This window comes from Falco biarmicus, chromosome 8, assembly GCF_023638135.1.
Source record: "Falco biarmicus isolate bFalBia1 chromosome 8, bFalBia1.pri, whole genome shotgun sequence".
Taxonomy (NCBI): Eukaryota; Metazoa; Chordata; class Aves; order Falconiformes; family Falconidae; genus Falco; species Falco biarmicus.
The window spans coordinates 9013188-9035835 of record NC_079295.1 but is presented as its reverse complement, the minus strand read 5'-3'; the positions used below and the strand labels follow the sequence as shown (position 1 = coordinate 9035835).

Genomic DNA, 22648 nt, shown 5'->3' with positions numbered 1-22648 from the left:
ATGCTTTTTATTATGGTCTTGATTCTTCAGGGTTCACATTTTCAAGCTTTTTCTCCAAAACCATGGGGGGGCTAGGAACTTTATTTCAAAAACATGATAGCCAAGAGTCTCACCTAATTATACAAGCTGGAGCTTCAAGGAGGGGGGGGGGGGGGGGGGGGGGGGCAGGGGGGGAAGGCAAAGGAATGCAGACACCTAGAGATTTATGGCAAAAAATGCAATTGCTGGCAAAACACTCATTGTCCCAAACTTCTTGCTTTTTCTCCTCCCCCCCCACTCTGTGAAGGAGTGTATTTTTTCCCCAAAAATTGTCATGTGCTGTAATGCTGCCTTGCTAGCTTTGATTTTGCCCCTCTTAAAGAAGCCTTTTAATGTTCTGTGACCGATGCTTCTCACCCTGCACACAAGCAATAAGTTAGAACAATTATTTTTAAAAACTCCAGCTTCACTGCTGGAGTTTACACGGAGGCAAAACAGCTGTCTTGCCCTCGAAGCCAGCCTCCTACCAAAGCAGGGCTCAGAAACTACAGATGGGATTTTACAGGCAGCATCACGACACGCTCATATTTCCCCCGTTGCTATTTTTTTTTTTTTTTAAAGGAAGCAGGAGGGGGGAAGCAGAGAAAATCCTGCAAGGCGTGGGGATGCAGCACTAGTCGGGATGGAGGCAGATGCCCCCAGCCCCGGCGGTCCTTGCCCAGCCGCCCCTGCCTGACAGATGTGCAGGGTTCAGGGGTGTGATGGATGGAGGAAATGCAAACACCAGGCAGGTTTCCAGCTGCTGCGAGGAAAAAATAATAATAAACTGGTTTTTAAGTGGTAAGGGAATGGAAAAAGCACTAGAAACTTGCCTCAATATGTACTTGAGGAGGGAGGAGTAGAGGAAAAATGCAACTGGGATAACCCCTTGGGAGGAAAAGATAGAAACAGCGTTGAAATAAAGTGAAATAAAGATGAAAGAGAGAAAAATAAACACGAAATAGACAGAAATACAGATGACAGGGAGAAAAATAAACATGAAAGACAAAAACACAGATTAAATGGAGAAAAATAAACATGAAATAGAGCGAAACAGACAGCGATAAACACTAACCCTCCCCTTCTTCCACGGCCGGCCCTGCAGCAGCACCGGGGAGCGCCCCCCCCCCCCCCCCCCCGCCCCGTCTCCGCGGTGACGGCGGGGCGGCGCGGGCCGCACGGTTACCGGGCCGCACAGTTACCGGGCCGCACGGTTACCGGCCGCACGGGCGCTGTGCCCGGGGCCAGCCCCGCGGCGGAGGAGCAGCCCCGGCATGTCTCAGGCGTGAGTAGCGCGGTTGCGGGGGCGGGGGGCTCCCGGTGTAACGGGCTGAGCCCACCCGCCGTGCTTCCTCCGGCCGTTGCACCCCGAACCCGGCACACCTGTCAGGCAGGGGCGGCTGGGCAGCGACCGCCGGGGCTGGGGGCATCTGCCTCCGTCCCGGCTGCTGCTGCCTCCTCACTCCGAGCAGGATTTGCTCAGCTTCCCCCCCCCCGTAAGCTTCCTTAAAGAAAGAAAGAAAAAAAAAAAATTAAAAACCCAGCGCCGCACCTACCGGCAGAGCGCGGCACCTGCCGGGGCACACGCGATGTAACCGGCGCACACGCGGTGTAACGGGGCACACGCGGTGTAACCGGCCACACGCGGTGTAACCGGCACACACGCGGTGTAACCGGCGCACACGCGGTGTAACGGGACACACGCGGTGTAACCGGCACACACGCGATGTAACCGGCGCACACGCGGTGTAACGGGACACACGCGGTGTAACCGGCACACACACGGTGTAACGGGGCATACGCGGTGTAACCGGCACACACGCAATGTAACCGGTGCACACGCGGTGTAATGGGGCACACACGCGGTGTAACCGGGCGCACATGCGGTGTAACGGGGCACACGCGGTGTAACGGGGCACACGCGGTGTAACCGGGGCCACCGGGCCCGGCAGCAGGGGGTGCCCTGGGCAGGGGGATCCCCCCTCTGCAAACCCATCGCCTCAGCAGCCTTCAGCCCAATGCTGATATTCCCCCTCCTCAGACACCAGGCCCTTCGCCGCTTGCAAAAAAACCCCAACTTTTTCCTCTCTACAGACCAAAACTGGCACATCCTGTTGGGTTTGGTGGGTTTTTTCCCCCCTAATGAACTCCTCATGCTGTCAGCACAATACAAAGCTTTAAAAGTTTATTTGCAATCACCAGACACTGCTGATGGCATTGGATCAAAGTGCCTGCAAGGAGCCATACTCATTACTCCAGAACCACTACTAAGATAGCAAGCTCCTACATTAAGGCGGCGTTACTACTGCTGCACTACGCAGCTGGGAGCCTGCCGGTGTGGGCGGCTTCCAAGCCGTTATCCCCTCGGTGTTCTGCTGTTTGCTGCCGCCAGGTCCAGCGATGTGAAACCTTGGGCACAGTCCAGTTTGCGGCAGCTCTTGTGCCCAGTTCTGAGCTGGATGGGGCTTGCTCAAGTTGAGTAAATAATAATAATATGTTAGAGGAAAAAATAAAAACACCCCCTGGGGCAGTACTTGCTGCCTGCTGCTGCCCTGCATGGCCAAACCTGACCATAGCCAAAGTTGACCATAGCCAAAGCTGACCATGGCCAAACCGACCATAGCCAAACCTGACTACGGCCAAACCTGGCCATAGCCAAACCTGACCACAGCCAAACCTGACCACGGCCAAACCTGACCACGGCCTAACCTGACCACGGCCAAACCTGACCATAGCCAACCTGACCACAGCCAAACCTGACCACAGCCAAATTGACCACAGCCATACCTGACCATAGCCAAACCGACCACAGCCAAACCTGACCATGGCCTAACCTGACCATAGCCAAATTGACCACAGCCAAACCTGACCATAGCCAAACCGACCATAGCCAAAGCTGACCACAGCCAAACCTGACCATAGCCAAATTGACCACAGCCATACCTGACCACAGCCATATTGACCACAGCCATACCTGACCATAGCCAAACCGACCACAGCCAAACCTGACCACGGCCTAACCTGACCACGGCCTAACCTGACCACGGCCAAACCTGACCATAGCCAAATTGACCACAGCCATACCTGACCATAGCCAAACCGACCATAGCCAAAGCTGACCACAGCCAAATTGACCATAGCCAAACCTGACCATGGCCTAACCTGACCACGGCCAAACCTGACCATAGCCAACCTGACCACAGCCAAACCTGACCACAGCCATACCTGACCATAGCCAAACCGACCACAGCCAAACCTGACCACAGCCAAACCTGACCACGGCCAAACCTGACCATAGCCAAACCGACCATAGCCAAACCTGACCACAGCCAAACCTGACCATAGCCAAATTGACCACAGCCATACCTGACCACAGCCATATTGACCACAGCCATACCTGACCATAGCCAAACCGACCACAGCCAAACCTGACCACAGCCAAACCTGACCATGGCCTAACCTGACCACGGCCAAACCTGACCATAGCCAAATTGACCACAGCCATACCTGACCATAGCCAAACCGACCATAGCCAAAGCTGACCACAGCCAAATTGACCATAGCCAAACCTGACCACGGCCTAACCTGACCACAGCCAAAGCTGAACACAGCCAAATTGACCATAGCCAAACCGACCATAGTCAAAGCTGACCATAGCCAAAGCTGACCATGGGCAAAGCTTACCATAGCCAAACCCGACCATAGCCAAACCCGACCATAGTCAAACCACTGCCCCAGCGGGTTGAAGCCTCTGCCAGCTTCTTACCTGAGGTGGTCTCCTCTGGCTTTAGTGGTACCGGCTTCAAAGCCCCTCTTTTGCTCAGTATCATCTTTCCCAATGCCAGCTCTTTGCCAGATAAAAACCCTCCATCTCTAAATCACCCTTTTAGCCCCCAAAGCAGAGCAGCTCTCCTTGTTGCCTCCATGTTGGGCTTCCCCTAACCCAGCCTCAGTGCATTTGCAGTCCCAGCCGGGTACCGCTGCCAACCCCACTGCTTTCCAGCCAGGCTGCTGCCTTTTCCTTGCTCCTTGGCTCAGGAGAGAAGGGTGAGCTGAGAGGAATAAAAAGAAACACCACCAAGGGCACAGCAGAGCTGGCATGGGGGCTCTGTCCGAGGACACAGACCCCACGCAGCCTCCTGCAGCCCAAAGCTGGAGACCGGTGGCTAATGCAGTGCAGGGCTTGGCTTGCAACGGCGCTAATCACGCCTTGCACTGGCGCGGTGGCTCAGCTAAGGGAAGCTCTCAAATGAATGGATAGTTATCTAAATTGTGTTGTTTAAAAGAAAAAACAACCACAAAAAATCCTGCCACAAAAGTAGTGATTGACCTCTTCCTGAGAGAGTTCCTTCATAACCTGTCATTCTTACGGTCTGAATCACGGCTGCTGTTACGTGAGCCAGATCAACACCAAAGGAATTGAATATAGTTGGAAAATGCTTGTGCTTCAACTGTTTGGCTTAGCTCAGTTTAATTTTAATAGAGACAGGGCTCTTTAGCATTTCCTATAGCATTGCCAGCATTGAACAGCAAATCCATATAAATGTGATACGCATCTCCACATCACATGACAAAAATATATACAGTGCTGTTTCCAAATGAGGTAGTGATGCTGGTGAGGGACTCCAATTTGACATTGATGCTACTTGGCTCACTTAACTATAATCACTCTATAACTGTGCAGAGCACAGCATTTATAGCTACGCTAATCCAGTCCTTCATAAACACGAGTCTTGAATAGACACCAGTTCATCAGCCGCTGCATCTATAGAGCTCGAGCTAAGCAGCGGGCTGGATAGTTTTGTTTACTGTGTTCTACACCTCAGTCAGCATACCAAGCCTTCTGGACAGTTTGTGCTTTTCTTTATTGCACCAGTAACGGGATTCAGTATCACCTGAGAATCTCAGCATTCCTTTAAAAAAATAATTATTTAAAAAAAGAAAACAAAACACCAGAAAAAATGTGAAGCAAAAATGCTCCCAAACTATCAAAAAAACAAAAAGTATTAAATTCTTACTGAAATATATGAAGCCTTAAAGGTTGCATTTCATGATTTTTAAATGGTTGGAGCTGACAGTGCTAGCAAATCCATAAAAAATTTATCCTGATGTTTCCTGTTCACAGCCTTGTGCATTCCTCCCCCTGAGTTGTAATCGATGCCAGTAGTCACGCAATAGCACACTTTCCTTTCATCCTAGGCTATCTGGTTTTGCAAGGTACAGCTGAGTTGGTTCTCAAGTAAGTTACCGCAGCTACCGTTACATGATCACGTAGTGAGGTTATCCTGGCTGTGTACCATAAATCATGCTAAATTAAAAGTATTTTATAAGCCACGTGACAAAGATGTTTTAAAACAGACTGCCTTACTTGAAGGCAGTGAAGCTAAGAGCTACTAACACATGGGGTTTATGAGAAAGAACTTTGGTACTTCAGGCAAAAATATTTTAGGGGACACCACCTTATTTGGCTGGGAATAGGGATGGCTGCCGATCTTGCCATGTCACATGGAAGACAGACTCCCATCCTACAAAAGGGTAGGCACGTCGGTAAGTCACAGCCAAGCCTTTAATGCTGGTTTTTCAGTGCTGTCCAGTCACATCCTGTGTGCTGTACAGAAATGCTACCCAGCACATGACTTTTTTTGAGCTTGAGGTAAACAGCTGCTTTTTAGACATCTGGAAGAACAGCTGCCGCAGACAGAGAAGTCGCACACGCCTCGTGCAGCCAGTGGGACATGCTAGACATAAGCTGAGTGCAGGACTGTTGTCTCACAGGCACTGAAGTCACAGTGGTCAGACTGGCAACTTTTGCAGCACTGAGTCACGCTGCACACAATTTACGTGGCTGGGATTTCAGTATTTCCGATCGGTTTATGAGGCATGTTTGCCATCCTCAAGGCCCTGTGATTTCAACAGACGTGTGGTCTAAAGATCACAGTGGCGTGTTATTCCGCTGCTTTAGTCAGTTTTGTATCAAGATAGAGCCAGGACACTCAGTAAATGCTCAGCTATATTCTCTTAGGGTCAGTAAGCTCCACCAGCCAGCCAAAAGAAAAGTCAGCATGTCCAGACATGCTTGACATTTTCTAAGGACAGTTGTAGTGCTCACAAGAGGCATGGCATACCCATTACGTTTGCTGTAGGGTTGATTAAGAAGTGCTGGACGTGTCGCACTTCCTAAAGTACTCAAACCCCAGCATTTGCATACAGATGTACATTCTGTTCCAGACATTGAACAGGAGATTTACATAAACGCTTTTGCATTTATGTTTTCCTGCTGCGTTTCCTCCTCTTTTATGCATTTGTTTACCATTTACTTGACCTGTAGGGTATCTTGACCAGCAATTTCTTAACTTGCCCTAACAGTCCTAGTCCAGACACGTTCAAAGCTGAGTCTTGGCACTGCTACCATTTGTAGCAGGTTTTAATCAGCTACAAGACATTTGCCACTGCCACCAAGGAGCTTTAAACAATCAAAGGGCTTTAAAGTTTAATCTCATGTCACAAATAGAACTTACATTAATTCAGTGCTTAAATATTGAGCTAAGAGAAGATCTTTAGCATCTTCCTTTCAGTTTCTGACTGAAGAACCAAAGGAAAACTACGTATTTTATATTACAGCCCCTAAAACTCAAAGAAAATTTGGGTTGCAAAACGAAAATGTAAGAAAACGTCAGCGCAGCTTTTAAGCCACTTTTCTCTCCCCCCCTTTACATGGCTGCATTACGATGCAGTTTCTTATGTTGTGATCACATCCTATTTTCTTCCCACGGGGCCCCAGCCTCATTCAGCGATTGGGCTGTTGTTGAATATTTCTTTTTATCCCCTCATTCAGCCTGTGGCCCCAGGCCATATTCTTCAAATTCCATCTAAACGGCACAATTATTAGCTTCCTCCTGGGCATTCCTAGCATGTTCTCTCTCATACATCTCCCAAGCAGTCACGGATTCATCTTTGCCCTTCTTTCCACCCCTGGTGAGCGTTAGTGTGTCATCTTGCTTGTCACGTTAAAGCAGGAAAACAGAGACAGAATCAAAATGATCACAACTAAGACTCAAAGCTGCAACTCCCTTCCGCGCCTGCCTTCATCCCTAATGAGGTAGGGAAGCATCTTGTGCGTTACTCGTATGTTTTCTCCTTTGGGAAAAAGCACTGTCAGCGGAAATATCCCAGCAACACTTGTGCTAGAAAACAGTGAAAGAAGAGGCTACAGTTTTTAAGAAACCAAGCGGACTGTGTTAGCTTAAAGCCTTCTGACCCTGGCAGAGGTAGAGCAGCACCCAGACACGGTGTCTGCCCTTTATGCATGCAGCTGTAGGCAGCTGGATGGGCGATCACTCTTTCCTTTTCTAAGGAAGAAAAACAAAGGAAAAAAAAAAAAGTAAATTACATAATTAGAATGGTTAATGCTGAAATAAACATTGCCGCACCCAGTCAAGAGTGGTATAGGCAAATGCTGCTCGGGCCTTGGGTAGGTAGGGTGTCCTCAGCTCCAGCTGGTTTCTGGCTGTCCATCCCAACAACGAGCTCACTACAGCATCTGCTGAGGCACTGCTGCACAGTGACGGGGTGTGAGTTACCAAAGCTCTCCTTCCCCATCCTTTCACGTTTCCCTGGCCGGGAGAACTAGTGCTTGCAAAGGAGAGCAGGCTGCTCTTCTCCTTACCTCCTAGGGGAGCGCAGCCTCCAGCCCAGGCAGGAGCTGCAGCCTGACAGACAGACAGATGATGGCCCTCAGAGCATGCTACCGCAAAGCTCAGCCCTGAATATTGTCTCCCCTACCTTAATCGCTTTGCAATGTCCTGTAAGAAAACAGCTGTTTTTTTCGAATCAGCCTTATGAGTTTAGCCAGAGCAGGTGTGCTTGAATCCTGCTGAGGTGCGGCGTTGCCACCGCTGCTTAGCAAAGCAGGCTTCCCCACCTTCCCTGCACTTTCCCGTTACATTTATGCCATGAAAATCTTTTATCCTCTATTTGCTTTCAGCTGTAGTACCAAGGACTGAAATTGGAGATGACAGAAGCACAGAGCTGTTCACATTAACAAAGCCAGCAGGCTGTATGCTTTCTTCCCATCCCAACCAAAGCCTGTTTGGATTTATACTTTATTTTCCCCAAATGCTTCAATCTCTGTAAAACATCATGGCTAGAGCAATGCTTAAAAGTAGTCATCTGGCAACGTTATGTTCACCACCAGCTAAGAAGTTTGTTGGCATAATTGTAAGCCTAATATTATTTTGGGAGCAAGGCAAGCCTGGCCAAGCTCGGAACTGTGACTCTCCACTGCTCCAGGCTGCAGGCTTTTAAAACAGGCATTGATTCAGACCACCTTTTATTGAATTTGGTTGTGTCACAGGGCCACACTGATCTCTGTCTGCACCTCTCCATCCCCAAAAACATGTTGTCTATAATAAGACAAAAGAAAAAGGAAAAGAGGGGGCTACTGCCGTAATATATTCAGCCCAGCAATCACCATGCAATACCTGAGCAGGCTGTCATGAGGGAGCAGGTAACTCTGCTGACCGGGATAAGCCAGCAGTCATTTTAAGTCTGGTGATTTTTAGAAAGAGAGAAGGAAAAAGAAAAGCAGCGGCACTTGTGCAAGCCCCTTTTCCTCCCAGGGCCTCACTTTCCCCTCCCAACCTTTGTCTCTTGTTTCTTTATTTTACTGAGGCTGCAGGGCAGGGTTTCCCTCCCCTGTGTTTGCCCAGGGCTCAGCACAATGGCTGACCTGTCAAGCCCCGAGTCTCTTTAGAAGAGACCCTGAGGACTGGCCCCTGCGCGCACTTCCTTGTGGCTAACCCCCGTCTCGGTCACCTCTCCTCCGCGCCGTGACCGCTGCCTTGTCCTGTGCAGTGCTGCATACGTGCTGGGCTCCTTGTGCCCACGGGAGCCCGGTTCCCACGCACAGATCCCCCTGCAGCCCACCTGCCCACCCCCTCGCCCTCCCAAACCCCACCAGTGCTTTCTCCGGTCCCTCTCAGATGGCCCAACACAGCCCAGTCTCACCTTCTGAGAAAGGAGGAATGCGGGTAGTTTGCAGGGGCAGTTTAGATGCTTCAGAAAGGTTTTAAACCACACAATTTAGTGCTCATTTAATCAAATTTCCATATTAGATGAAGTTTCCATATTAGATGTAGTCAGCGGGCTAGGTCAGAGTCCAGTGTTTTCCCTTCCATCTCTTTACATGTGCCCATGTCAGAAAAAACAGTAGGACTGATACAGTACCACACTCTGCCTTCACATGGCTGGCGTGTCAAAATGTGAGATATTTCTGTCCTCAGAGGACAGCCCAGAAAAAACAGTCATCAAAGCAGCCAGCCTTCAGCCCATACACCACCCCAGAGGCAGACACAGCTTGGAGTGCAAACCGTGCCATGTCCTGGAAGAACAGAAATAGTGTTCCCTTCAGCAGCTAAGTAAAAACACCGAGATACTTTGGGGAGAAAAAAAAAAAGAACCCCCACACACTCACAAAGGTAGCCCCTCTGATGCCCGTTTCCATGACTGGCTCAGCAGTGATCTGTTTGTGTGCTCAGCACAAATCCTTCCAAGAAGGACATGCTTAAGTCTCAAAACCAGTTCAGTGCAATGAGCAGGCTAACCTCAGCTGTACTCAAAACCAACGTATTTTTCTATGCCTTAAGAAGAGATGGGTCAAGCAAACACACAGAGTTAGAGGGCCCTGCAATGTTAAAGTGAGGCAATGCATAATTTGGCAGGATTTTAAACATCTCTTTATAACTTGGACAGAAAAAACATATTTCGAAGCTTCACTCTAAATAAGCAGATCAGGCTTTATTTTGAGCAATGAAAGCAAGATTCAAACTAGAAATCATGCTATAGCAAGAGAGTCATCTTAAGCCCTTGCTTTAGATTCTGTTTCTACTTTGTGGGAGTGAAGAGCAGGGACATCAGTTAGGAGGTGAAGTCTTGACCTTCCCTCCAAGCTGTAAGCTGCCAAAAAAGTGGTCGGGGGGGCCTGGAATTAAGTCACTATGTGTTTTTTCCTCATTCCATTACAGTGTTGCTTATTTTCCCCATAACGCTCCTATTTTGTAGTTGCTATGACAATTTGCAGCATTACTTATACTGCTATACACGTGCAGAGATTGAGACAGACTTCTTGCTTTTTCAGGATTTAATAACGTTACGCCTTGAGTAGGAGAATTATGTTTTGTCCTGCTGGTTACCCGCACTAGTAGTCTAGTTAGATACTGTAATCCAGTCTAATTCTGATGCAGTATCACCCTCAGGCATGGATACAGCTCACAGCCTGGCCGTTACAGAACAGGAGCACGCCTATGCGATGAACAGGTCACAGTAAATAAAGCCAGCACACTCAAGGCTGTGTAATACTCCCCCTTCAGCGCATGGAAGCAATTTTGAGGGAATTTACCACTTAATGCAAGGGGAGACTGAGCAGATAGGCAAAAATTCACATAGGGACTTAGGGGTCACATGCTGCCTGATTAACAGGCAGGGAGAGTCAGTCTCATCCTTTGCTTTTAACACGTAACCTCAAAGACACGCAGTACTCCTGGCTGCCCTTGAGCATATTTGTCTCCAAAGCGGAAGGGCTCCTTAGGATGACAGCAGCTCTGCGAAGCCCACCAGAAAGGGCTATAAACACCAAGCACATCTGATCCTTCAAACTAGTCCAGAAGGGCTCCCATTTGGACACTAGTAAAACGTGAAATAATTATTTTAATTCTGTTTCGGGGAGGGGAAACAAATGCCTGTGCATGTGTCTGCTAGTTTTTAATCGGGGTACACTGAAGAAACACTCAGATCACATTTCTGCTCGCACAGTCCCGTTAGCAAGTATCTGCTGTTCCCCATCACGTGCCTAACAAACTGAAGCATGAGGGCCAGGTCCCCCCCAGGTGTCAGTCGCCCTGACCGCAGCAGGTACACAGGAGCTATCAGCTTATCACAGCTGAGAATTTAGCAGTTCCACATCAATCTTTTCCTTCAATACTTCATTTTCCAGTGGGCCTGTCCCTTCTTTTGCCCTCGTTTACATGAAGCATCACTGCTACAAAAGCTGCAAACGTACCCTAATGTCCATAGTTTTAACATGTGACCCAGAGTAGCATGCTTGCGATCATCTTCCTGCCTATCTGATAAGCTAATGCTTTATGGAAGCAATTAGGTTCTATCGATATTGTATTAGGTTAACGTAGTCTGAAGGGCTAGAGCACTCCGTCCCCCTCCTCCCTCAAAAAGTCATTCAAAATACAAAAAGAAACTGGATATTAGCTGGCTCAGCAGGAGGAACCACTTGACATTCCTCAGTCAGAGGAGGCAGAAAGGGAGATTATTGTAAATTGGAGCAGACAATCGTGGAGTGGGTTCTCCTTGCGGCACAACCTGTTGTCTCCGCGCAATAACCTGCATTCAAAACGCTCTGGCCCGAGGATACCCCCTGTTCATATATCAGCGGTATGGGTGTAGGGACAACCTGCAGGGCTAGGCTTCCTCCAGGATTTATAACCTCCCTGCTACCAAACGGTCTGTGAGTAGGCACAGCTAGCTAAGTACAATACCACGTTGTTTCCTTCTGTGCTGGAAAACCTGGTGAACCTCACAGCAGCGCGTGTTCTTCCGTGTCCCAGCTTCAGACGACGTGTACAAAACTCCCACTGATCAACAGGCAGAGCTGTTAGGTCAAAGCTAATTCTGGTCTTGTTTGGGCCAGCCTTCTGGCTTTGAGAGAAAAACTCTGCTGGTTTTATTTTGTTTATCTGCTGCACCTGGGTTAATTGCCGCAATTGAGTGATTTGGGTAGTGCAGCGGGATGTAAATGAAGAAGGAAAAGAGGAAGGGGAAAGACCTGGGTGGGCTGCAGAGGCATTAGGAAAAGCAAGAACCAGCTGCATCCTGCAGAACCCCAGGTCAGCTGAAAAGTATAATATGCACTTTAAAAAGTTAATGGTGCAAATTCAATAGCATGGTTCAGATTGTTGGTGTTTTCGCTGACTGCTCTGGGGAGTCCCAGCAGCCCCATCAGCATCCTGGATGTGCAGTGCACGCCCCACGCTTGGGGCACTTTGTGGGCTGGAGTTTGTCCTCTCCACCCCACTCGTCCCTCTTGCAGCACAAGCCTGGGGTCATTCTGTTCTGTACTCTGATAAAATCAGCTGACAGAGCTCCAATTTAGGCATTTATTGTCAAGCACAGGCAATGCGAACAGCCACCCAGCTTTCTTGTCAGAATTAATACACAAGCACTCCCTCAGTGCTGCTCAGACCAGCGAGAGGTCAGCTCTGAAAGCTCATCTGATGGAGATGAGGCCTTTTACTGTCCTCATCCTTCTCTGAGAGGCTCTAGGAACAGTAAGCAATAGCTTGGTTAAGCTCGTGGATGGGTCTAGATTGCACTAAATAAATGGCCTTTATTTCTAGGTCTAAGAAACAAAAGTCAGCTTTCCTTGTTAACTTAACCCACTGTTTTCCCCTGACAATATGAATCAACTGTTTTCCTCCCAGCAAAACTGAGTCTCGGTGGAGAAGAAATTTCTTAGCTCTGCTAGTAGAGAAGCATTTTCAGGGACGTAAGTTTTTTTGATGCCTGTCACTCCCAAGAGAGAGTCTCCATCTGGCAAAGAGAGGTTACAAAGTAAAACAGGACCTAGAAGTGTCTGTCACTACCACAGATGTTAGCACCTTTCAGTGACAAACCTGCTGTTTGAGCTCTTCTCTGGGTAAAAGCCTCATCGCCCAGAGTCCGTTTCTTGCTCCTTTAGGCCGATTTCCCATGATGTTCTGCACTGACCTGCTTTCACCACGAAAAGCCACCGACACCCAGCCCCTGCCCACATCAGAGTCCACCTTTTCCTGCCAGAACTAGCAAGTAAACAGCATTATGACTTCTCGGAGTTAAGCTGGCCTTAGATGACATCTTCCACATCAGATAGTCCTCTAGCCACTGGACCAGACATTTAGCAATTGCTTGGAGCGCAGCAGTTGCTATCATAGAAGTAATTTATTTTTCTCACTTCGCATTTGCAGTAGCGCCCACAGCTACGCTCTGGCATTGGCACCGATACAGCCCTGACGCTACAATTAGCTCTGAGCAACCACTTCAGAAAGGCAGAAAAGCAACACATGGTTTAGAAATCTCAATTGGTCCTCATCCCAAACATGCAGAGACCCAAAATGGACCTTCCCCCATCATAAGGGCTTTGAGGGGAGACACATTTTCTATTAAATCATCGTCTCAGCAGAACTGACTGACACTCGTGGCACTGTTGGGGGCTGTAGCTTCAAGCATTTAAAGGATGCTTCAGGCATGTCAAGGATGAAGTTGAAACGTATTTAACGTTGAAGCTTTCATTAATAAAACATTTTAAGATGCCTATTTTTTAAAACAATCAAAAAGATAAACTTTTGCTAATTTTTTTAAAAATACATTTTAGTTAAAATCTCTTTATAAATGTAATAGCTCACATTTCTAGGCTCACTTTTTTTGAGAAACCCACACACATAGAGCCCTGGCATCAATGAACGCTAACTCTTGCTTTCATGTCAGGTTAACATAGTCTTCTCTTTTCAATTAGTACTTACAATAAGATGTGGACAGATGCCCAGAAAGACCTCGACATTCAGCTCTGGAGAGAAAGAGAAGAGTTCCTTGAGCCAGAGAAGGACCGCGTGAAAGCATTCAAGATGTTAGCCGCTTCCTACATCAAATACATACAAATCTCCCGTAACTTGGGGACGGCCCATGACCGGCTCATTCACCAGCAGAAGCGAACAGTGATTCGGCAAGTGCTGGATGGCGTGATGGGCCGGATCCTGGAGATAAAAAAAGAGATGGTGGACCTGGAGAACTCAGAATTTCATTACGTTGATAATATCCTGGAAGATCTAAAGCTTCTCCCGGTAAGCTTACCTCTATTATGAGCAAATCCATATGAACTTTGCCTATCCTGCATTTTAAGGACAGTCACGTTTACTTGTGGTCTGTGATGTTCCATCAAGTGATTTAGCTTCTTGCATGTTCGCTGGTGTACTGGATGATCAGTGATTATGGTATTTTTTTTTAAAGATGGGAGTATATTTGATCTATGATGAGCATTATATATTGGAGCAAGATTTTAAAAGCTAATCTGCTTGATCGATACGTTGCACTTCTGCTTCTCCGTAACAACCCAGGCTCTGTGGATCTTTCCCTTGCACGCGTCCCAACATGAAGTCGTATTAACTTAAGACAACTCCACTATTAATGTCAGCAGCTTGACTCTGCCTGATTCTAATGCAGGATTAGGTAGAAGATGGGCAACTGATAACTAAGGTACAGTCCCCTCCAGTCTGCCCTTTGTGTCACTGGAATCAGCCAGGCTCCAGGCTTCTGCAGCAGGGAGCAGGTAACGCTTAGAAGTTGCATCGTCTGGTCTGGTGGTTTGTTGTACAATGGACTACTAAAACGAGAAATGTGAGCCAAGCCGCTGCTTGTGCAAGAGGCAGGAGCGGGGGGTGTTGGAGCGCAGGGCTGCAGAGCGGCTGGTGCGCCAGCAGCCCCTGCCCGCACAGGGACGGTTCCTTCTCTCGCAGACAGCCCCACCTATCGTCACATTCAGGTACCGCGGCTTATCTGCGGCCGTGGGGGGGGGGAAGTTAGAGCTAAATTACTACTTTTTTTTTTTTTTTTTTTTTTTCCAGGATCCCAGTTATAACGTAAGATAAATTGCCTAATATCCTTATAGCATCATTTTGAGATTTGCCAGCATGTTTCTGTTTGCAATTGCACAGCTATATTTCACTGCAAATTTAGGATGGTAATCACTGTGAACTTTCACTAGTTCTTTACCTTCTACATTAATCGCAGTAGAGAACTATTGTAAACTATGAGAAGGCACACTAGGGAGTATAAATACACCTCCAGGGAAACCGATCCTTTGCATCATATTTTGAAATCATTAAGCACTGCTGTTTCCATGACTTTACCAGTAAGCTCACCTGCAGTAAAAAAGTTGGCAAGTCCAAAAAGCCATACTTGACATCTATTAAAAAAACCAAGCAGAAATCCAAATTCCTGTATTACACCTTAATTTTAAGATGGTATGATGTACCTACCTACTACAAAAAAAAAAAAAAAAAAAAGTCACTGAAAAGTTTTCAGGCTTTTTCAAAGAAAACATTGTTTTCCATGATAGATAGGAATACAGATTTGTGGGTTTTTTTCTATCAAATAATCACAAATTCTTGGTTACAAAACAAAATTCTTGGCCAGTACTTGACAAATAACTTCTGTTTCTTAAAGAATCTACCCAGAAAGGATATCTGTACTCCTTCCTTTCACTGTATTATCGTGGGCTAAGAGCCAGCATGATCGTAGACAGAGAACACAACAGAGTAGTCTTATTTTACATCTTATGCGATGACATTGCATACTTTTTACTATGTCACTTTAAGGCCAAACTTCATCTTTCTTTAGTTCTGTGCCTCATGTTTTTGTACGGTTGCTTCCAGCACTCAGTCACTCCGTTTCCTAGGGTAATTGTAAAGGTATTTGGATACGCAAATCCCATGTGGAGCTGGGAGTGGCAAAAAAGCTGCAAATTTGACTTGAGGATAAACATCTCAAGCTAATTTTTCAATGCTGGGCCCCAAAAAGAGATACTGAAGAGAAGCAGGCTCCCTGCTCCCCACCCCCTCCAGCCCCAGCATTATGTTATGGCTTTGATCTCACCTTTACAGTCAGTAAAAGTCACCGTCCAGAATCACTTGTAATTAAAGCCCAGGTTAGACACCAGAGATACTCATCATCCCTACACCGATTCTCACAGCTACCTGACAGCAGAAAAACCCTCTCAACGCGTGCGAGGGCATCCAGGCAAACCGTATGATTTCTTATACCTAAAGACAGCCAGGTTTGTAATCCATCCTAGAGCAACTGGCGCTCCGAAAGCACAACATATAATCATTTCCATCAACAATCAAGGATGTTGGAAGGTGCAAACAGGGAGCTTAATGAGACAACTATTTAGAAACTTCAGCGTACCAGACCTCTACATTGATAAAATCAAGAGGGGTAAACACAGTCCTGCTTGGAGGCTTTTTTATGCTGCTATAAGAGGGATGTCCCGTCTGCACAGTGTGCAGCTGAAGGAATTAGTAATGAAATCTTCATAGGGACTGATTTCACTGGCCACAGCCTTCCCTGGAAATTTTTGCTTTCCAAATTGGAAGGCCTTAGAGCTCACAAGCAGCACACTTACCATGCGCCTATGTCAAGGCAGGAGTGGTGCTTGGCTTTTTACAGCCAGCACTTTTCTCTTCTGCATCAGTCCACGCCAGAGCTAGGATTGAGGCTGCAAAGGGTCAAGTCAAAGGTCTCCCTGAGCAGGTCAAAGCACAGCGGTTGCCACAGCAGACAGAATAGAGCACTGACAGTGCAGCATGAAGTCTTGTACCTGTCTTAGGCTCCTTGGGCAAAAGGACCAAGCATCCACATATACCATATATACATATTATTGCATAACTTGACTGTAAAACCCCTGAGTAGCACAACAGGGTAACTACTGCCTGTCCCTCCCATCCTTGCTTCTATACTTCTGGGTAAATCATTTTTTTTTTTTGAAGGGAGACTCTAGATGTTCCTGAAACAGTATATAGAGAACATGGTACCAGGACAAACCAAACCTATGAAGACACATCACCCCCCCGCTCCAGTCTTCAATACGATACAAAGAACAAGTTACGTCACTCCACAGCATCTGAGCTTTTGGGGAGTTTTTCTGTCTGACCGCGTCTTTTTTTCAGTTCTCACGAAAGTGAAATTCTACAGGAGAAGAATCTGTAGAAACATAAATCAGTTACATCTTTTTAATGACAGAAGTGAGTGAAAACAGCCACTTCCAATTATGCCTGATTTTGAGAAGTGACTGAGATATCAGTCACAAACAGTGGCAGCTTGTCTACAGGTAGAAATAGCTGCAGACAAACAGAATTGTGCTTTGGTTCCTTGTAAAGGCTGGAAAAAATGCAAGAGAACAGATCTATTTTTCATGTTGATTAAAAAAAAAAAAAGTGTGATGATCATACAACCAGAGGTATTCAATTCAGTGGAAATCATGTTTAAATTTCCAGCAACCCTGCCAAATATTTTAACAGTTTGAAAATATAATCGAGCCATTATAAAATGAAAGATTTCTGGGCTCCCATGGCTCAGAAACTGGGTTGATTTATTTGTTTTTGTTGAATTAGGCCTTAAGTAATTGCAAAGTAACAGCTCAGCAGCTGCTACAGAGGTCAAATTCCCCAGCACTCCACAATATTCAACAATCTCAGTCCAATTTAATTGCTTTGCAAAGGTGTCCAATTAATAAGTAATGTGATTTTCATGCAGTTCTAAAAAGCATCTCATGACTATTTCTTCGTCTAGGAAGACTTAGAAGTACCTATCCCAAGGTATTTCATTAAAGAAAATCTGGAAGTCCTGCAGCAGCGGGAGAAAATCCTTGATCAGATTTTGCTTAATGCTGGACTGCAAACACAGGTGAGGATGCTACATACCTCCGTAATAACATGCTTGACTTTTTTAATTTACAGCCACACGTGCCTGGACACATGAGCCACTGAAGTGAAAAGTACTTTTATAGCAGTTAGAAAGTAAAAGTCTGTTTACAGATAAGGCACAAATAGAAAGTAACGTTAATTTTTCCTGTCTAACAATATCCAGTCACATCTTGAGTGTGGTGAAGACTGAAATGAATCAACTCTGCTTTACATGTGTGAGTGTCAGAGAAAGGGCAGCCCTTTGGACAAGTTTAGTGGGTGCTTTACGTGTCTAGCTAACTCTCATCACTTTATTAGTCCTACTGAAATCAAGTTGGCCTTAAGTTTTACTGAACCAGAATTCCTAACCGGAACGGGCAAAACTCAAAGTTCAGGTCAGCACAACTGTTAGCATTCAGTTGTTTATAACCTCGGAACAATGACTGCAGTCTCTTCTGTACAGCTACAGAGCTGCAGCTGCTCAGAGGAGTAGAAAATTGAGTTTTGGCAGAGCAAAAGTCATTACGGAGAAGTACACGAGCACTCCAGCGAAAACTGTTCTGGATTTGATATACTTTTGACCTTTTGGAAATGGCGCAGTGCCTACAAGCAGTCGTTGCTAACCCCTTGAAATAAACAACCGTGCCTACATGTCAGGGTGACTTAGATGCATGGATGCTATAGCCATAAGAGACAGTCCTGATCGGAATACTTAGTCAAACGGCTGCACTGCCCCAGCCGTTGAATTCTCCACCAGTATTTGTGCTGGTGGGGGAAGCCTGCGCCTTGATCCCACAAAGCAACAGCGGAAGGTTCCCAGGGAAAGGAACAGCGCTAGTCAGACAGGGGCAATCTGCAGAGACAGAGCACAGGCTTTCTGCTAGATTACTTTAATGGGCAGCTGCAGCCCTCTTGGCCCCCGCAGTAAACCTCTGGGTAAATGCTCTGCTCTTCTAGTTGTCGGATATAGGTCTGTGGAGATCCTGTTTCGGCACATTACATCTTGAGGCCTTTTTGTTTCCCACAGTTCTGCTCCCACGCCCATTCAGCCTGGCACAGATAAGACAATCCAGCGTGCAGCCAGCTCACCTGGCAGCACCAGGCTCTCACACTTTGCGCTCTGGCAGGGTCCGGGTCTCCCAAGAGAGGCACAGGATTCCGTAAACACGGGTGAAATAACCTCACACAGTGTGAGCCCAGTGCCCTGTGCTGCACTTCCAGTTCAGTCACCGCTGGAATTGCTAGAGGGTTGTCCGCGCTTCTGCATGCATCGTAGCAAGTCATGTGCACTCAGAAAATCCTAACTGCTGTGTAGCAGCCCGCTGTATTCTTCAGCGTCCGTGGCAGTGCTATTCCAAGCAGTCTAATCTAAATCAAAAAACAGGAGAGTTCATCAGAGGAGCCTGCTCTGCAGATCATTTGTCCTATGTAATTCTTTTATAGAAAGCCCTGCTGAAAGCGTAGTATAGCAAGCTCCACACAATATATATAGAAGCTTTAAATGTGAACTGTCTCCAGTTGGGGGATTAACGTCAAGAAAGGACAATAATTCAGCGTTTCCGTGGAAAGCATGAGGGGCTAACAACGGTTCTCAGGAGCGAGAAGGGGGAGTCCCTTTCTCCAGCTGCACTGTTCCGATATATTTTTCCCCAGGCTGCTTCCGCTTGGGCTGGGCTTGCTCAGAACAGCCTGTCCTTCCATTCAGCAAGAGAGCTAGGGTCCCAGCAGCACATCCAGAAACCCATCCCTTCAGAAAAGTAAAAGGAAGACATTCCATAGCCTAAGAAATTCTCCTTTGAACAGGACAAAGCCCTACGGCTCTTCATGTCTTTTTTCTCAAAGGGATAAAGGTCAGCAGGATAGACAAGCCATACAGAGCCATTCTTGTTTGCCACTATAGCACCAGGCTGTCCTTGTCACACATCAGGTTCCCTTTTTCCTGAAGGTCCTCAAAAAAACACGTCTCAAGATACCAAACTTCCAAGATATTGCAAGATAGCACTGAGACAGGACTCTGCTGTTCATGACAGTTATTTGTCTGTCTTGGGAAGTTTCCGCAAGAAGATCATTTGTTGTTTCATTAGCTGAGGTAAGCAATTAGCAAAACACATGACACTAATGCTTTTCTTTGTCCATTTCTTTTTGGCTGTGCTGTTGAAGAAACCCGTCAAGGCCATGGCATTTGAAGAAGCCATTAGAATGATCCAGGTTGCAGAAAGGGCTCGCCAAGGCCGTTGTCGAGCAGCGTTCATGAAGCAAATCTACCTCGAAGAGAAGAGAAAAAGACAAACTAAGCATCAGGTCCAGATGGGTCCAAGTCCAGATGCTGCTGCCACTTGCATTCAAAAGGTGAAATCTCTGATTTAACAACAGTTCTGGCAGAACCAAGTGGCAGTGTTTTGTTCAGAAGAGCAGCAGTAGACAGAAATACAGCTCATAGGATGAGAAATGTTCTGAAAGGATAGCTTTCAGGGTGTCTAACAAGGTGAAATACGTAATTTAAACCACTTAACAAAATGAGACAGGACCCTAGATGTGAGATCCATGGAAACAGCCCTGCACCAGCAGCGCAGGATGACTTTATAACCTACATGTTGTTTTTCCATTCTGATTTTTCTGACCTCAGTTGCTCTTTCTCTGGCATCCCCTTGGAATCCAGTGCATCTCAAAGAATTCATGTCTTTTTCTGTGATCTCTGGGGAAAGAGTTCATTCCATATCTTGAAAAGATGACAAAGGGAGATCACTGCTAAATTCCAGAAAATGTCCTTAGACATGAATAATTCAGGCAGTTCAGCCTGATGAGAACATAAGCTCCATCTAAATCTGAAGTCTAAATACTTTTTGAAACCCTGATATTGTTGTGTCTAGAAGCCAGATATACCAGTGTAAGGGGATAAAGAGCTCCAGAATTTGCTTTAAAAAAAAAAATAGCAGATGGCAACCTGTTAAAGACTAATAGTTTCAATTGTATATTGTGCCTTTCCTTCCTCTATTTGTTTTTTCCTGTGTCTGCCACAGTAAAGGAAGCTGTAACAAGGCCCATTTATCTCATTAGAGTTTTGTTTACAATTCAGGTTTGGCATGGGTATATCCAGCGCAAGAAAACAGAGAAAATGAGAGAAGAGGAAATGATATTTCTGGGGATGGTAAGTAGTCCTGCCTAGAGAATATAAAATGCCACAGTCTGTTGTTTTTCAGACTTTTGTAATTTAGCAGTAAATGAGAAATTAGTTTTTAAGATTCTTCCTATTTTAAAAGGATTCTTTAAGGAATACAGAACTGAAACGGTCGATGGGACAGAAATAGCATGGTTTGTCTTATGCTGCATGCTTTTGTGCTGTATATACGTAGTTCAACGTACATGGCAGATATGGAAACGGACAGCGTAGAACTTGCCCCAGGTTCTAGGGAATTCGACCCAGGCATGACAGAGCAAGGACATTCTATTAACTGATTTTTAATTCATAATTCCAAGACACTTGGGGCTGCCTTATTTCTGGAGTAGCGTTAAAGCAGCAAAGCTGTCTTCTCCCACCCCTTTGCAAACCACTGTGTGTGTATGTCAAGAGTAGGAAAACGGGGCATTAGAACTGCCATGTTAATACATCAGTATTTCCGTAAGTCCATACAGAAATAATCAAAATATTCCTCACATCATACTGCAAAAGCACAGGGAAGCGAATGGCTATTCATGACCAGTTAGAATGTATAGGGTGAAAGAAAAAAGTGAAAGCACCCTTTCTAGAAGGATGCTCTTCCTCCCACAATTAGAGAAGGCACACCTCCACCTCCTACCGTCTTCCTTCCTAGCAAGTACCTGATGAAAAGGATAAAGTCTTTACAGTTGACATTTTCTTTGGCCACCACCAATTCTGCGGGTGCCTTTGTTAGGAGAGCCCCACAGTTCTCCAATTCCAGCTCAAGTAACAGCACAGCCCTTGCACCAAGATCTAGTGAAGCTGCTTCACAGTGCCACATTACAGAAACATTCATCACTGCTTCATGTTTAATAGTTTTATTTATACCTCCATGTTCTACAGACCTTAAATAATCGATTTATCAACAAATAATTTAATTTTGAATTAAAACATGCTTTCTGCTTCTCCCAGACAGCTTTGATGATTTTCTTGCCCAGCAATGGAACTGCCCTTAGATATGTTATAGGTTTAAGAAAATTAGTTGTGCCTATAACATACATCCGAAACATGTATCATCAGTTACGAATGACCTTACAATCTTACCTCTAGGAAGCAACATGTACGTTTACCTAAGCTTTGCCATGTTAAATACAGATAACACCTCATGGATTATTGCCTTTAATATCTGCTGGTCACTAGCAGTAGATGTGGCCAGCATATCTAAACAGAGCTTTGGGTACAAGTTCTGCCTGTGTTAAGACAAAAAGAATTCCCAGAGATTTTAACTAGTGTAGACGTAAAATGGTGAGTATTTGGGTTGTACTGAAAATTAATTAGAAATTACACTTTTTGCAAAGCAAGCAGTCATTTCCTGTCAAATCCCCTGACAGTTTCTGTCAAGTCTTAACACCAGAGTCCTAGGAAGGAGCTCTAAACCTAGTATCAGTTATTGGAGGGTTCACAGCCCAGCACTCTTTTCATGGTGGCCGATGGTAGGAGTAACTGATCACTAAGATGTAAAAAGCCTAGTTTACGGGGAGGAAATCTATATGATCATAGGGATGAAGGGAATTAAAACCAAACACATAACAGCATATTTATATCCTGACCTCCATTTAGGAGCAAGAAAATTGATGTTTGCAGCTCTGCACTCAGACTCATTACTCTGTCAAGAATATAATCAAAGCATGTAGGGGAAAAAATTGATACCTCTAAATAAAAAAAAATAATCTGTTCATCCTTCTAGTGTTTTGATATTCCCCATTTATGTTTCCCTTTACTTTTCATGTACATTCCCTTTCTGTGGTCTCCAAAGGAAGCGAGTACAAGCAGACATTGGTTCACACTGATAGATAGGCAGTGAGCTCCAAAGGTCAAGTCCCTTTGATGTATGATCACGTCAGCCCTCTAAAAAATGACCACAGATCTTCATGTGTAAATATGTTGAATTTGCTTTTCTAATGCTGCACGACTTAGATAAATTAGGAGA

At 45.9% G+C, this 22648-nt stretch overlaps 1 protein-coding gene across 1 annotated transcript in view; it reads left to right on the top strand.

Annotated features, from left to right (window-relative positions):
• The first annotated feature begins 1167 nt into the window (after positions 1-1167).
• IQCA1 (IQ motif containing with AAA domain 1) overlaps positions 1168-22648 on the top strand; it is a 112388-nt gene continuing 90907 nt past the window's right edge. The window contains exons 1-5 of the mRNA XM_056350567.1: positions 1168-1303; positions 13577-13901; positions 17407-17520; positions 19680-19868; positions 20596-20667. Coding sequence (XP_056206542.1) covers positions 1293-1303; positions 13577-13901; positions 17407-17520; positions 19680-19868; positions 20596-20667 — 711 coding nt within the window. The 5' untranslated portion in view covers positions 1168-1292. The remainder of the gene's footprint in view (positions 1304-13576; positions 13902-17406; positions 17521-19679; positions 19869-20595; positions 20668-22648) is intronic.